The sequence below is a fragment of the Mirounga leonina genome, unplaced genomic scaffold (assembly GCF_011800145.1).
Source record: "Mirounga leonina isolate KUSES-001 unplaced genomic scaffold, KU_Mleo_1.0 Mir_92, whole genome shotgun sequence".
Classification (NCBI taxonomy): Eukaryota; Metazoa; Chordata; class Mammalia; order Carnivora; family Phocidae; genus Mirounga; species Mirounga leonina.
The window spans coordinates 8,611,016-8,626,307 of NW_023270852.1; the positions used below are offsets into that span (position 1 = coordinate 8,611,016).

At 39.2% G+C, this 15,292-nt stretch overlaps 1 protein-coding gene across 5 annotated transcripts in view; it reads left to right on the top strand.

Annotated features, from left to right (window-relative positions):
* STK33 (serine/threonine kinase 33) overlaps positions 1 to 14,996 on the top strand; it is a 158,485-nt gene extending 143,489 nt beyond the window's left edge. For all 5 annotated transcript variants that reach the window (XM_034995438.1, XM_034995437.1, XM_034995441.1 and 2 more), the window contains one exon: positions 14,166 to 14,996. In XM_034995438.1, the coding sequence (XP_034851329.1) occupies positions 14,166 to 14,378 (213 nt within the window). In that variant the 3' untranslated portion in view covers positions 14,379 to 14,996. The remainder of the gene's footprint in view (positions 1 to 14,165) is intronic.
* Positions 14,997 to 15,292: the final 296 nt, after the last annotated feature.

Sequence of the window (15,292 nt, forward strand, 5' to 3'; positions counted from 1 at the left end):
TGGTGCATAGATCAGTGCCACACACTAGATTTGGGGTGTATTTTGGTCTGTTAGAAGAAAGTGCCTCCCAAAATTTTAAAGAAAGAAAAACTTATATATGTACAAAAATAAGGGTTGATATGATGAAGGGATGGAATATGACTGTAAAGATGAAAATTATAAAAAATTTTATAAAAGGAATTGATAAGAAGTTGTTTGAAAAAAGAAAGAAGAGGATTTAAAAAAAAAGGGGGGAGAGAATGTGATCAGGCAGGAGAGTAGAACAAAGCCATACACTAGAGATTTAGGGTATATTTTGATCTGTTAGAAGAAACTGTATCTCAAAATTTTAAAGAGAGAACAACTTACATATATGTGCCAAAAATAAGGGTAACCACTATGAAGGGATAGAATATGACTCTAAAAATGAAAAATAAAAATGTTTTTTAAAAAAGGGATTGATAAGATGTTGGTTGAAAAAGGGAAAAAGAAAAATTAACTTTGAAAGACTAAAGAATCATGGTAAAAAAAGCCATGAATTCTATGTGCAGTATTCCCCTAGCGCTGGAGTTCTGCTGTTCTCATTGATCGGTAAACTTGGTTTTGGCTGGCTGTTCTTGCTGATCTTCTGGGGGAGAGGCCTGTTGCCGTGGTTCCCAAATGTCTTTGCCAGAGGCAGAATTGCCCCGCCCTTGCCCGGTTCGGGCTAAGTAATCTGCTCAGGTTTGCTCTCAGGAGCTTTTGTTCCCTGCAAGCTTTCCGTACAGCTTTGGAGACCGAGAGAGAAAATGGTGGCCTCCCAATCTCCGCCCCAGAGGAGCTGAGAACTCGGGGCCCCACTCCTCAGTGCAGCCCCAGAGAAAAGCCGTCAATCACTCCTATCTCCCCAGTCTCCGGCTGCACTCTGTGCTCACCGGGCCTGTGACCAAGCGTTTCTATCTCTGGCACCCGACTCGGTGTGGAGTCTCCAAACCCAGCAGATCCCTGTGGTGCGCTCCTGGGCCGCTCCTCCCGGGGGAGGAAGGGGAGTCTCCCCAGATCTGCCGCTTGTTAGGTCCCTGCTGGAGGAGCAGTGGCCCGACTGTGTCGCGGATCACGGTTTATGGCAACCCTGAGCTGAGAGCCCGCGCCTTGGCTCTGTCTCTGCAGCTGGCTTCCTCGCTCTGATACCTGGGAGCTCTGCTGCCCTCAGGCACCCCCGGTCTTTCTGTGACCCCGAGGGTCCTGAGACCACACTGTCCCACGAGGGTTCCACCCCCCGCTTAGCCACTGGAGCGACATCCCACAGCGGAGCAGACTTCTAAAAGTTCCGATTTTGTGCTCCGTGGCTCTATCACTTGCCAGAAGCGGCCAACGGAGGCCCCCTCCCCCGCCGTCTATCCTCCCGAATATCTCCTCGGATTCACTTCTCTGCCCATCCTACCTTCCAGAAAGTGGTCACTTTTCTGTTCAGAGAGTTGTTGCTATTCTTTTCTTTGATCTCCTGTTGAGTTCGTAGGTGTTCAGAATGGTTTGATCCCTATCCAGCTGAATTCCTGAGACCAGATGAAATCCAGGTCTCTTACTCCTCTGCCATCTTGCTCCCCCTTGCCCTTTACTCTTGAGTCCACACAGGATTCACATAGTAATTAATATTCTTAAGAGTGAAATTTTAATTTTATTAAAATTATTCTATGAATATTAAAATATTTCCCATGGGGAAAATTTTGATGTTAAAATTAGATTATATGAACAATTTGATGTGATAACATAAATATTTTATACCTAATAAATTAAGTAAATTCTTTTTCCATTAAAGATTTTGAAATTTGGCTTTAATTTAAGTGGAAATCTGCCATCAGTTCCTGTTTTCCATTGTATCATGGTTCTCTCTTCCGGAGAATCTCAGAAATCCATTTGGAGCTCTGATTTTGTATTTTTTACAAGCCAGGGTCATCATGCTTTTTGGCTAAGTGGCAGAGCTCTTGGAAGACTAGCAGAGGAAGTGAGGATTTGTTATAAACAAAATCAAAACACTTGACCTGAGCATTTTCCTCTGTCACTGAATAACCATCCCTTCGTTCCAAATGCTGTGGTCATCATAGAAAAATATATTCTGCATCTCCTCATTGTTCATGTTTGGACTGAGGTATCACACTACACTCTTCTAGACTTGTCATCAAATAGTTGGCATTTGGCCATGTCCTTTTTTTTTTTCTTTTTCTTTCCGATTTTTAGCCTAATTTGGGTAATCGTGTTCTTCGAAGGTAGAAATGTCCTCTTGTGTATATTTCATGTTTTATAGGCTGAGTACATCTAGGTAATGTTTTGTGTCTTTAGTAACCCTCTAAATTCCCCACAGTGGGTTCTTACTCCATTCTATCAGGTAGACCCAAGACTTCAACTCCTACAACAGCATTTTACTCATCTTCAAATGAGATGCTTGGCAGACCATTGCTTATTGCGAAAACATGCCTTTTAACATTATGTCCTTAGTGATTTCTGATAAGTAGTACAATACTCTCATTATTTATTAAGCTCAGAAAACAACTGAGAAATGAATGTCTGGTAATTAAAGTGCACTTTCCCATCACCGTGGAGGGAGGGACTAAAAATTCTGGATGTATATTTGCATTACAGAATTCTTGCTTCATAAAGGAGATACTTCTTCATTGTTATTTATTGAACATAGTATTGAATGTACTTGTTTAATGAAAATGGAAGATTTTTCTGATTGTTTCCTTTTGTGATCATTTTTCTCCACTGAAAACGTGGCCTTTACAGTGTCACAGGAGACAGTATATGTAGCAGATACTTTCATCTAGAAAGTAGATATTCAAGGTTGCCTAGAAACTTTGAAAAGTTATTTTGATCAATAAAATGTATTCATGTAGCAGTTCTTCAAAGACAAGAAATGTTTGCATTTAAAGAACATTGAAATTAAACAGTTGAACTGTGGTATGTTGATATATTTCTATGAGAAAGAGTCAGGTTTTCTTGGTATTTTTGTTGAGTAGGATAAAAATTTTCTTCTCTTGACAAATTAAACCTTAGCTTTCTGAGCCCATGTGAATCATGTGCAAATTTGGTGGTGCTTCCACAACTTTGGCACACTTTAGTAGTCCAATATTGAAGCCTTGCAATCTGGCATGCACTTAAAATATAATGGTTAAAAGCACAAGCTCTGGATCTAGGCTGCCTGTATTCAAATCCTGGCTTCACCGCTTATAAGCTTTATAACCTTGGACAAACCTCTTGGCCTCTGGTTCCTCATCTATAAAATGGGAATAGTGATGGTATCAACCAGGGATTAAATAAAATAATGCATGTGACATTCTTGACATGGTAAGCACTTCTTAAAGTTAGCTTTATTGCTTCTATTATTATATTGCTAAAGAACTTGCATAGACTATTACAAAAATTGCACGTTTCTTTCCTGTCAGCTTCAAGTCTCCTTGAGGTATATTTCCTTTTGGGTATGAACAAACCAAGAAATATCATTTTCAAAGGTGATAAGGTGATGCTTCCAACCTCATTTGCCCTCTGAGTTTCGTGAGGTCCCTAGGATACTGTGGTAGATTAGATTACTTTTCCCAATTATTTAATCCCTCTCTGTAAGCGATTTGTACATTCACAACCTTTGCCGTGTGACATTGCAGTTCTCCCTACTAGAGTAGATGAAGGAAGGATATTTTCTCACCCCACTAGTGTTGGTTTGAACTGTATGACTTATTTTGGCTGATAGAATGTTAAGAGGTGAGATGTAAGTAGAGACCTTAAAAGTGTTCGTGTGATTTAGCTTGTTCTCTTGTATTTCTGCTACCTGCTTTGAGAAGAACATGCCTGCAGGGAGCCACAGTTCCTGGAATTATGGAGATTTGTGGAGCAGACTTGAATCTAATACAAAACCTGAAGTCTGGTCTAGCCTAGCATGGCCAACCCCTACAGTTAACTGAGACTTTTATAGTCATTTGTCACGTAGTTGTACAGAAAAGCGTTAACATAGCAGACCTAAGCTGCTCACCTTGAAAAGACCTGCTTGCAAGGTTGGCCCTTGGCTGGTTTCTGGGAACTTGGATTTGGTTGCTATCATTATCTGATTAAGAATGATTCATTCTGCCTAAACTATGTAAACAATTCAGTTTATGCTGCAACCTGCTTTTCTTCTGGGGGTCTGGGATTTTGGTAGGTGCTAGGCAGAGACTGCCTACATGACCAGTTCCCAGTAAAAACCTAGGGTTCCATCTCTAAGACCTTTCCTGCTCGGCAACATTTGACATGTGTTGTCACAACTCATTGCTGGGGTAATTAAGTGCATTCTATGTGACTCCTGAGAGAAGACCCTTGGAACCTTGAGCCTGGTTTCTACTGGACTTCACCTCAAGTGCCTCTTACCTTTGCTAACTGTGCTTTGTAATAAATTGTAGCAATGAGTACAACCATATACTGAGTCCTGTGAATCCTTCTAATGAATCATGGAACCTGGGGGTGATTTGAGGGACCTCCCAAACACTGTAGTATAAGTGCAGCAATAGGTGACTAATACAGGTACAAATAACCATGCTACCATGAATCTTGACATGTTGTTCTTTGACTCATGCTTTTTATAATGCCAATGCTAATTTGGATTCATAGGATTTTGTCCCTACTACTCCCACTAGAACCTTCTGTGTAAGGCTTAGGTTTTACCACAAGCTTAGCCAGACTTCCACAGTTGAAGGGAAGTATTAGTGAAACCTTTCAAATCATTACCCTCCTCTCCCAAGCCTGGCTTTTGCTCAGCTCCCCTTATGGACTATAGCTGTTAGGATATGCTATGTATATTTTCCCTATGGAGAACCAACCCATTGGGTTGGGTTATAACAAATATTGCTTTAATTCCACATATATTAATTTGGGTCTGTTCATCTCTTATCCTGCCTTCAGGCTATAATTGTCACATGTATGATAGCTACATAATTATAAACCCCACAAAACAATGTTTTAATTTTTGCTTTAAATAGTCATATATATTTCCAAGAAATTAAGAGGACATTTTGTCTGTTATATATACCCAGGTATTTACCATTTCTGATGTTCTTATTTCTTTTCTGAAAATCCAGTTTTCCATCTGGTATCATTTCCCTTCAGCTTGATTCAGTCTCCATTTCTCTGTTAAACCTATCTGGTGAATATTTAATTTTAGGTATTATATTCTAAAATTCCCATTTGATCCTGTTTTATTATTTCTACTTCTCTTCAGAGATTTCCTTTATTCCTCAAAGAATATTTTCCTTTGCATCATTGGTAATAGTTACGATAACTGCTTTAAAATCCTTGTTTGCTAATTCCAACATCTGGGTCATCTCAGGGTCTGTCTCTATTGATTATTATTTCTGTTGAGTAGTCTGGGATTGTATCTTAGACATTGGAAATGTTATGTTGTGCTGATTCTGGATTTGACTATGTTCCTCCAAAAAGTGTTGATATTTCTGTTTTGGCAGGCAAGTAGTTGGTTGGAGGCAAATTGTCTCTTAGCCAGCAGTTCAAATCTTAGGTCAGTTCATTTCTCTGTGGCTGGGTAGGATTTAGGATGCCCTTTCTCTGGCTATCTCCTTTAAGGGATTTCCTCATTACTTTCTTGTGTCTCTGGTTGTTTTGAATTCTGTCCCCTAATTCTTTAGACTAGAGAGAGAAAATTGTAAAAGTGTCCAGGGTTAGGAGAGTGGTGGTGAGAAACACATTGCCATTGAAGGAGCAACATTTGATATATCAACAGAAATAATGGAAGCCAGAAGACAATGGAGTGACATTGTTGAAGTCCTAAGTGCAAAATAAAACTAAAAAACTGCCAACTTGGAATTCTATATCTAGTGATAATTTTCTTCAAAAATAAAGATAAAATAAAAAAATATTTTCAAGTATGTAGAAGATGAGAGAATTTGTTACCAACATTTCTTACTATAAGAAATGCTAAAAGAAATTTCTCAAAGTAAAAAAAAAAAAAAATGACTCCAGATGGAAATCCTGACTACAGGAAGGTATGAAGGGCAATAGCAAGGGTAAATATGTGAATAAATGTAAAATAATGTTGACTGCTTGAAACAATAGCAATAATAATGAATCTAAGCTTTCATCTCAATAAGCTAGGAAAAGAACAAATTAAGTACCCTTCCTACAAGAGGATATTGTGAATGATTTAGTCCCAATAAATTAGAATATTTATATGAAATGATCAGATTTCTTTAAAAAACATCAAAGCAGATATACAAAAATACAAAATCTGAATAATTTTATATTTACTTTAAAAATTGAATCTGTAATTAAGAACTTTCCAGTAAAGAAAATTTCAGTCTCAAATTACTTCACTGGTTGTTTAAATATTTGCAGAAAAGAAAGCTTGTTACACAAATTCTTGAGAATATTTCCCAATTCATTTATAAAGCAAGTAAACTTTAATACCAAAATATGACAGGGATATTATAAGAAAATGAAATTGTTAGCCAGTATCTCTCATAAATATAGATATAAAAATCTCAAACTCAGTATTAGCAAAGTGAATCCAGAAATATATAAAAGAAATAGCACATTCTTGATCAAGTATACAGTATATTCCAGGGATGTATGTTTGGATTAACATCCAAAAATCAACCAATGTAATTCACCATATTAATAAGTAAAGGAGAAAAGCCATATGACTATCTCAATAATTGTGAAAAAAACATTTGATGAAATTCAACACTCAAACATGAGTAGTAGACTAGAAACAGATGGTAACTTCTTTCATATATTAAGGGATTTTTATATTTAAAAAATCTCCTCTAAAGCTAATATCATTCTTTTTTTTAAAGCTAATATCATTCTTTTTTTTTAAGATTTATTTATTTATTTGAAGTGGGGAGAGAGAGAGAGGAAGAAAGTGTGTGTGGGGGGAGCAGAGGGAGAGAATCTTTAAGCAGACTCCCTGCTGAGCGGGGAGCCTGATGTGGGGCTCCATCTCATAACCCATGAGATCATGACCTGAGCCAACACAAAGATTCAGATGCTCAACCAATTGAGCCACCCAGACACCCCAAAACTAATATCATTCTTAATGGTGACATATTGAACACTTTCCAACTGAAGGTAGGAGAAAGGCAAAGAAGCCCATTTCTACTTCTCTTTAATATTGTACTAGAGATCTTAGCCAATGCAACAAGGCACATAAAAGAAAATTATATAGGCTGGAAAAGAAGAATAAAACTCTCTATTTATAGATGACATGATTGTGTACAAAAATATCCCATGGAATCTACAAAATGTGAATTAAACAGTTTTCAGGGCGCAAGATCTGTATACAAAAATAAAGTGTATTTTGATATACTAACAATGAATAATTAAAAAACAAAATCTTAAAATACCATTTAAAATATCATGAAACATAAAATACTTAGTCTTAACTCTAACAAAATATGTGTAAAATATTTATACCAAATCCCACAACACATTGAAATTGAAGAAGACTGAAATATTTGGAAAGAAATACCATGTTTGTGGATTGGAAGATTTGATACTGTTAAGATGTCAATTCTCCCCAAACTGATTTATAACTTTAAAGCAATCCCAATTAAAATCGAGGGCTTTGCTTTTCTGTTAGAAATTGACAAGATGCTTCTAAAATTTGTTTGGAAATATGTAAGACCGAGAATAGCCAAAATCGCTCAAAAAAACAAAGTTGGAGAACTTACATGACGTGGTTTCAGCACTTACAATATAGCTACAGTAATTAATACAATGTGGTATTGATGTAAGAATAGACAAATCCAGAAAACAAAATACAATCTAGAAATAGACCCACCCTTAGGTAGTCAGCTGATTTTTGACAGAGATTTCAAAGCCATTCAATAGGGGAAAAGATAGTTGTTGTTGTTGTTTTTCCAGTAAATAGTGCTAAACTAATAAGATATCCATATGGGGAAAAATGAACTTTGACCCCCCAGCTTACACGGTACACAAAAATTAATTTGAAATGGTAGTAGACCTAAATCTAAAAGCTAAACTGTAAAGCTCATAGGAGAAAACGTAGGAGAATATCTTCCAACCAGAGAGTAGTCAAAGATTTCTTAGAACACCAGGCAGCATTTTAAAAAGTCAGATCAAATGGACTTCTTCAAAGTAAATGCATTTTCTCATCTAAAGCATATTAAGAAATGGAATAGGCAAGCCACAGACAGGGGAGAAAAAAATTTCAATAGATGTATCTAACAAAGGACTTGTTTCCCAAATATTGAGACAGTTCCTACAACTCAATAATAATAAGGCAACTCCACTTTTAAAATATGCATAAGATTTGAACAGACATTTCAGATAGGAAAATATACTAATAGGCAATAAGCATATAAAATATGCAACATCACTAGTTATCAGGAGAATGCAAATGATAATAGGAAAAGCTACAATGATACATCACTGTATCCTTTCTAGAATGGCCAGAATTTAAAAAGACAAGTTCATATTTTAGCAAATATTAGAGCAAGTAGAATTTTCCTATATTGCTTGTGGATTGCAAAATGGTACAGTTTCTTTGGAATACAGTTGGGCAGTTACTTATAAAGTTAAACATTTACTTATCATTTATCCATAAATCCCAAATTTGAGTTCAAAAAAGGACTTGTAGGATATATTTATAGCAGCTTTATATATAAAGAGCCCCAAACTGGAAACAGCCCAAATATCCATTAATAGAAGAATGGATAAACAAATTGTGGTATATCCATACAATGGAATACTACTTGATAATAAAAAGGAATGAACCATTAATACATGGGTGAATCTCAAAAACATATGTTGTAATACCATGAGACTCTAGAATTATCTCAGTAAAAGTTTCTTTTTTTAGAATCTCAATATAAATTTCAATCTAAAAACATGTTAAGCAAAAGAAGTCAGACACAAGAGTACACACAGTATGTTTCATTTACATGAAGTTTCAGAGAAGTAATTATATTGAAAAATATCAGAACACTGGTAGCTTCAGGATGGGAAGGAGTTGAGTGGGATGTGGCCCCTGGGAAATTTGTAGGGAGTTGTTCTATTTCTTGATTGGGGTGTTGGTTATACAGGTCTGTGTATTATCAAAACTTATCAAACTGTACACTTGAGATTTGTACATTCTACTGGATGTAAATTGTACTTTAACTAAAAAAGAAAAGAGAAATTTATATCTCTCTAATTTGCAAGTTAGATTTTATTTTCATTAACTCCCTACAAGGCCCAGCTATTTATGTAGGTAGCCTTATAAAACAACTCTATATATCTGGAAGTTAATTACTCTTCTTCCCTTTCATTTTTCTTTCCCTTCCTTCTTCCTTCTGAAAACCATAGGAATGTGAGAGAATGTGGGTGACCATTGCAAGCAAAGCTGGAGCTGAAAACTTGTATCAGAATGTTCCGTCACTTGGACCTTGTGCAGGCCTATAATTTGAATGTGTGACTCTAGAAATGGTTGCTATGGTGATAAACCACTTTACTTAAATAGCATGTATTTTACTCAAAATTCAGAGAAATGGTAACAGTTTCTAGTAATCATGTACTGGTATTAACTTGCAGGGATATGCCTAGAGCTTACAGGTTTTGCATCCATTATCACCAGATGAGTTCATCAGGTTAAAGTTATGCCAGTGAATAATGAAATATGTGTATTTAGCCCAATTTTCTTGTTACATATCTTCCCTTGCACACATGGAGCCCCTTTCCAAGATGAATAATATGAGCTGGAGAAATCAGGCCAAGGGTGCTGAGTTACTAAGAGATGAAACTGGAGGAAACTTGAAAGGTCATCTTTTCCATCATCCTGCCTCCAGTAGGGCTGACTATTCTTCAACCGTCCCAAGTGGTAAGAGTCTGTCAAGGCTGAGGAACAATTGAAATGTTGCTTGGGCCAGCCCCTGGTGTAACCATCCTGACTGCAGCACTCAGAGACACCGTCTAGCTCCACAGAGCTGAGCTCTCTCCCCTTCTGCATTCTACAGAGTGTGATTATATATGTCCTCTCAGTCTTTATATTTCTAGACCGAAGAGCTCTCTTGTAAAGAAACCTCCATCCATTAATCATATTAGTAACCTGTCTGTAAACCTTCTCTGGTTCCTTTATCTCTGTTCAAGCTGATTGCAGTGTTTCAGGTATGAATTCTTCATGATCTTATATAAGGATAGAAGGATTTTTTTCTTTGTTTCTAAGATGCTTTCTGATGATAGCCAGGTTTTCTTGATCACTGTGCAATGGTATGTTACGCCAGTATCTTCAGAGAACAATCTACAGTGATTTGTAGATCCTTGTCTTGGACAGATAATGATGGCCAACAATCTCATAATGATCATTTAGACTCTTTTCCCCCAGACCGGAATATTGAATTTCCCCTCTCATCTTCCTCCCCCTCTGTGCAATCTTACGGGAGATCCTCACCTTCTATTTGCCTTTTATGACCGGGAAGATCTTAGTAATTCCTATAGCCTTGGCAATTTCAGTTTTCATTTCTCTGTCATGTTACTTACAAAACTGTAAATTGCATCAGTGACAGCATAGATCCCTGAGGAATCCCCTCAACTATGAGAGAAGAAAAACAAACCTAAAATTTAGATAACCTGTAACCTGCAGAGGAAATCCCTGAAACATTAAGATTTGTTTATATTCCTAGAGAAAAGCCTAGAAGCTGGAATTTGCCTTGGCCATTTGTGTTCAGGGAGATGAGAGGAGTGGCTCTCGGTGAAGAAAGCTACAGCTCAGTCTGAAGGACAGACACCATGAGGGCCAGCCTGCACCCATGTTTTGTTAACATCAGAGCACAGTTTCAGTGAGGTGATATTTAAGAGGGGAGACTGAGAGTCTTCAGGAAAGCTCTTACAATTCTGATTCCTGAACAGTGGCATCCTAAACTTAACGCAACTGCAAATTAGCAAAGAGAAATGGTAAAGTGTACATGTGCGCGCGCGCGCACACACACACACACACACAACACATCTTACAAGGTACACGCATACACACAGAAGCTTCTAAGCATTTGCAATAAACATTCGCATAAAGGTGAGTAGATTTACGTTGATGTCACCAGAGAGTAAAGGAACAAATATTGAGATTTGTTTCAGTGCAACAGTTTTAGGCCAACTTGGAGTTCAATTAAAATATAGATGACTGGGCGCCTGGGTGACTCAGTTGGTTGAGCGACTGCCTTCGGCTCAGGTCATGATCCTGGGGTCCTGGGATCGAGTCCCACATCGGGCTCCCGGCTCGGCGGGGAGCCTGCTTCTCCCTCTGACCCTCTCCTCTCTCATGCTGTTTCTCTCTCGCTCGCTCTCTAATAAATAAATAAATAAAATCTTTAAAAAAATAAAAAATAAAAAATAAAATAAAATATAGATGACTGTATTAATTTGAATATGTATTAAAACCAAATTGAGAAAGAAATAAGAAAACAGGCACTCATATGTTGCTGGTAAGAATATAGATTGGTACAACTGCAGTGGAAGGCGATATGGCCGTAGCTTTGAAAACTACAAATCCATCTATATTTTGACCCAGGAGTCCCACTTCTAAAATATATATCCTGTAGACATACTTGCACACCCACAAAATGACACAAGTGCAAGATTATTCACAGCAGCACTATTTGTACTAGGAAAAGTTTGGAAACAACCTGAATGCCCACTGTGAAGGGACTGGCTAAATAAATTGTAGTCCCTTCAAACAAGAGAAGCCTGCATTGCCGAAAAGAAGAATGAGCACCCTTTTTTACGTATGGACACAGAAGGATCCTCAAGATAATCATTAGTTGAAAAAAATCAAGATGTAAAAGAGTGCTTATAGTGGGCTACCATTTGTGTAAAAAAAGGGAGAAGAAAGCATGTCAACATATGGATTGGACCGAACCATATGCAATTGCCATTATTAGGCTGTTTTTGACCTGCAGAAATGACTACCAATTCAGTTTGGTTCCACTTAATATTTGCTTGAAGATGCATGACCTCTCTCTGGAAATGTACACTGTAAATTGATAATATTGGTTGTCTTTGATGTGGGGCAGAGCTGAGTTAACTGGGAAGCAGGGAGGAGATTTTTAACACTGTGAATATTAAATCATGGGGGTGTGCCATCTATTTTAAAAATATATCACTAAAATTGGATATGAATAAATAAAATAAAGAAATGTAGCCGAGGAATATCATTTCCTCATCTTGCTCAAGAATGAAACTGAGAAATATCATGTTTCTGCACTGAAGTAAGCAAACATTTTGGTTTAGTTTCCTCTTCCCTTCCCCTTTGCCAGGAAATCCTGAGGATTATCTTAAGATATCTTATCCAAGAAGAAAATACCAGAGCCTCTAGTGATTTTGGAAAAACTAATCTGCATCACTACCCCCACCCACAGAGACTGTTTCTGAGTATTTCTTCCTGGTGAAGCAACTTCTAGTCTACTTTCGTGACTCAAGTCCACTAACAAATGGAACCGTGGAGAAGAATGGAAGTGTTAAGATAGATATGAATTTGCACGCATTAAAAAGAAAACGCCAGAGTCTCTGTTCCTACTCTAGAGAACAGTAGTTGTAGTGGACACGTTGAAAAACATTTCCTCGACTACTTGGGTGATAGCTCAAAAGGTGGAAATGTCAAAAGGGAGAAGGTTACACTGAGATTCGCCTTTTAATAGGATTTGTATGTCAAGTGAATTAAACTTTCATGAATTGAAATTTCCAAGATAGGTTTCCTCTCTTAGGGATCAGTGCTGCATTCAACAAAGCAGCTTCTCTCCACTGGACGTGGGAACATCGGGGGAGTTGACTCTCACCCCGTTGTGGCACGTGGACATTCTCAGTGAGAGGGTAGAGGCTGTATGGCTGAATGCTAATGCATTTTCAGTATTTTCTGTTTCGTGAAGGAATACACGTGGAAGCAACCTAGAAATTTTGTTGGGAAAAAAGATCTATGGAGAAAAGGACTTTTTTACATTTCCAAATGTAGACTAATTTTTCAATCTACAAATATACGAGCTCGAGACTTAGCATACACTGTTATGAAGCCATACACGAGTGATGTTCCAAAGAGGCACATACCTCAGGGCTGTCTGCAATACAGCACACGTCAGGTGGCTTTTCTCTTTCTCTAAATATAGCTGTCCAAAATCATAAATGACCTGAAGTTCTGCTGGGGCCCTGGGAGGTCACTTGTTCATCGGGCAAATCGATATTAAGTGCCTACTACCGTGTATAAAACATGGCCACTGGTATCACAAGAGCCTGAGTGATCAAAGAAACCAGGTTTATGTGTAGTGTGTTACCTGTAATGTTTTCACATCCTTTGAAAATTGCTAACCTGATTATCAACTCCTATGTAGAGTAACTTTGCATTCACCAGAGTGTTAAACATCTGAGCCCCTTCCAGACGGTTCTGTGTACGTGAGGCCTACTGCATCTATTCTCCCATGTCTCATCCCCCACCCTGCTGTGTCCCCCTCTCCTAAGACGTTCTCTGCTCTTTTCTGTTCTGTTCTGTGCTCGCCTTCATTTCAGGAGAAGTGATCACTTCTAAAATGGGTGTAAGGTCAAAATGGACTCTGCTTCCCTCATGACAGCAGAATTGAAGACCATTTCCTCTGCCGTGGGGTGAGGTGACCTGAGAAAACACAATTGCCTATTGAGATCTCTCCTACTTGGTTTGTACTTTAAAGAAGCACTTTACCGGCCACCATCTTCGTGCATTGTCAGAGTGAACCCATGTGGGAAATGTGCTAATGCATGGTCCCTGTTTACCCGCATGGCATCGAGACTCTGAGAGGTCCGTGGACCTGCCCGAGTGGAGTGACTGGGATTAGAAGCCAGTCCCTGGAGTTAGCACAGAGAACGGCATGGCAGAGCCGGCCTAGAAATCTGGTAAAGATGCAGTGGGTACGGTTCTGTCCTGGCCGACTTCCCTGTGCACATGTTGTAGACATTTACTTTGATTTTGCGTGGCAGACGATCTGAAATTGTGCCTCTAGTTTGCGCTACCCCGAACCCTAAACAAGCCTCTTTTCTTGATGGCGCTAAAGGACCTTACTCTGGCATTTAATAGCAGCTCTGTGGTGTGATTATGTCTCCCCTTGGGAGAGCGCTCCACCTCGCAGATCCTGGGCAGCTTTGTGGTCCCTTGCTTTTTTGAATTGGTGTCTATTGCTTCCTGTCTGAAAGTTAATCCAGGCCTTTTCTTTTATTTCCAGTCCACGGCTTATGTAAAGAAATTCCCTGTGACCCGCAAGAAGGAGAACGCGGACACCTTGGGCACGAAGTGTGCAAGTTCCACATCTAGCAGACACCTTCCAGGTGGCTTCAGGGCAGGGCCAGAGAAATCCCCCATGACTTCGAGCCAAGGGACAGCAACCAAGTACACGGCCAAATCCAATGCCATGCCTGGAACCAAAAGGAAACTCTAAGTGTCCTTCACTGATGCACGGTACAAACACAGAGCTGCTCCTGCTGGCGCTAAGACGAGGCGATGGGAGGGGGGGGGCCAGGACCAGGAGGAGCCTTTAGCCACTTAGCCCTGCTGAGCCCTGCCATGCGTTTGCACCGGCTGCACCACCAAGGCGAGCCGGTCCCCGGCAGCCCGCGGTTAAAGGCCAACGGCCACCCGGCTCCATGGCGGGCTGTGGCCGCAACCAACCCAAGGGGTTTCGAGAGTTGTTTAGAGGGTACAGGCCCTCAAAGCAAGGCGGTGGGCATGCTTGCTCAGTTTTCCTTCAGATTCTCATATTTAGGCACAATGATTTGTAGGAGAAAATGAGAGCCGGATATGGCAGTGGAGGTTCCGAATCATTATGTGCACTTGGCACTGGAAGATTTTGTTAGGAAATCACTAATAAACTTGCCAGAGGCATAACAGCAGAAGCGCTTCAGCCATTCACATGTGTTCTTGTGATTTTAGGTTGCTATAGAGTATTTAAGACAACTTATTTTACATGTAGAAAAATAGATTTTGTAGCTGCTTGCCATTAACTTGCTGCTAAATTCCCAATATATTGATTGAATCAATAAAAAACAGATGTTACCCATGCACGTTAATTTTTGTGTTCACCAGAGGTGGAGAGAATAAGGTCTTGAAGCCCTCGTGCAAGTTACGTTTGGCCTGCTTCTGCGACGGTAGGCGCGCAGCTTTGGTGGGAGGTCACGAAGCTGGGTACCGGGGAAAATACATCATCACCCTGGGTGTTATTAGGTATCTCCTTTCCACCTGGGCAAATAACTTTGTCATCCCAGATCAAACTGGGTGAAGAGATGCTTAGCCTGGCCCTCCAAGCAAATTCTAAAGAAGCTGTTTGCATTTGCTTTTACCTCCCCTTAAAGTAAT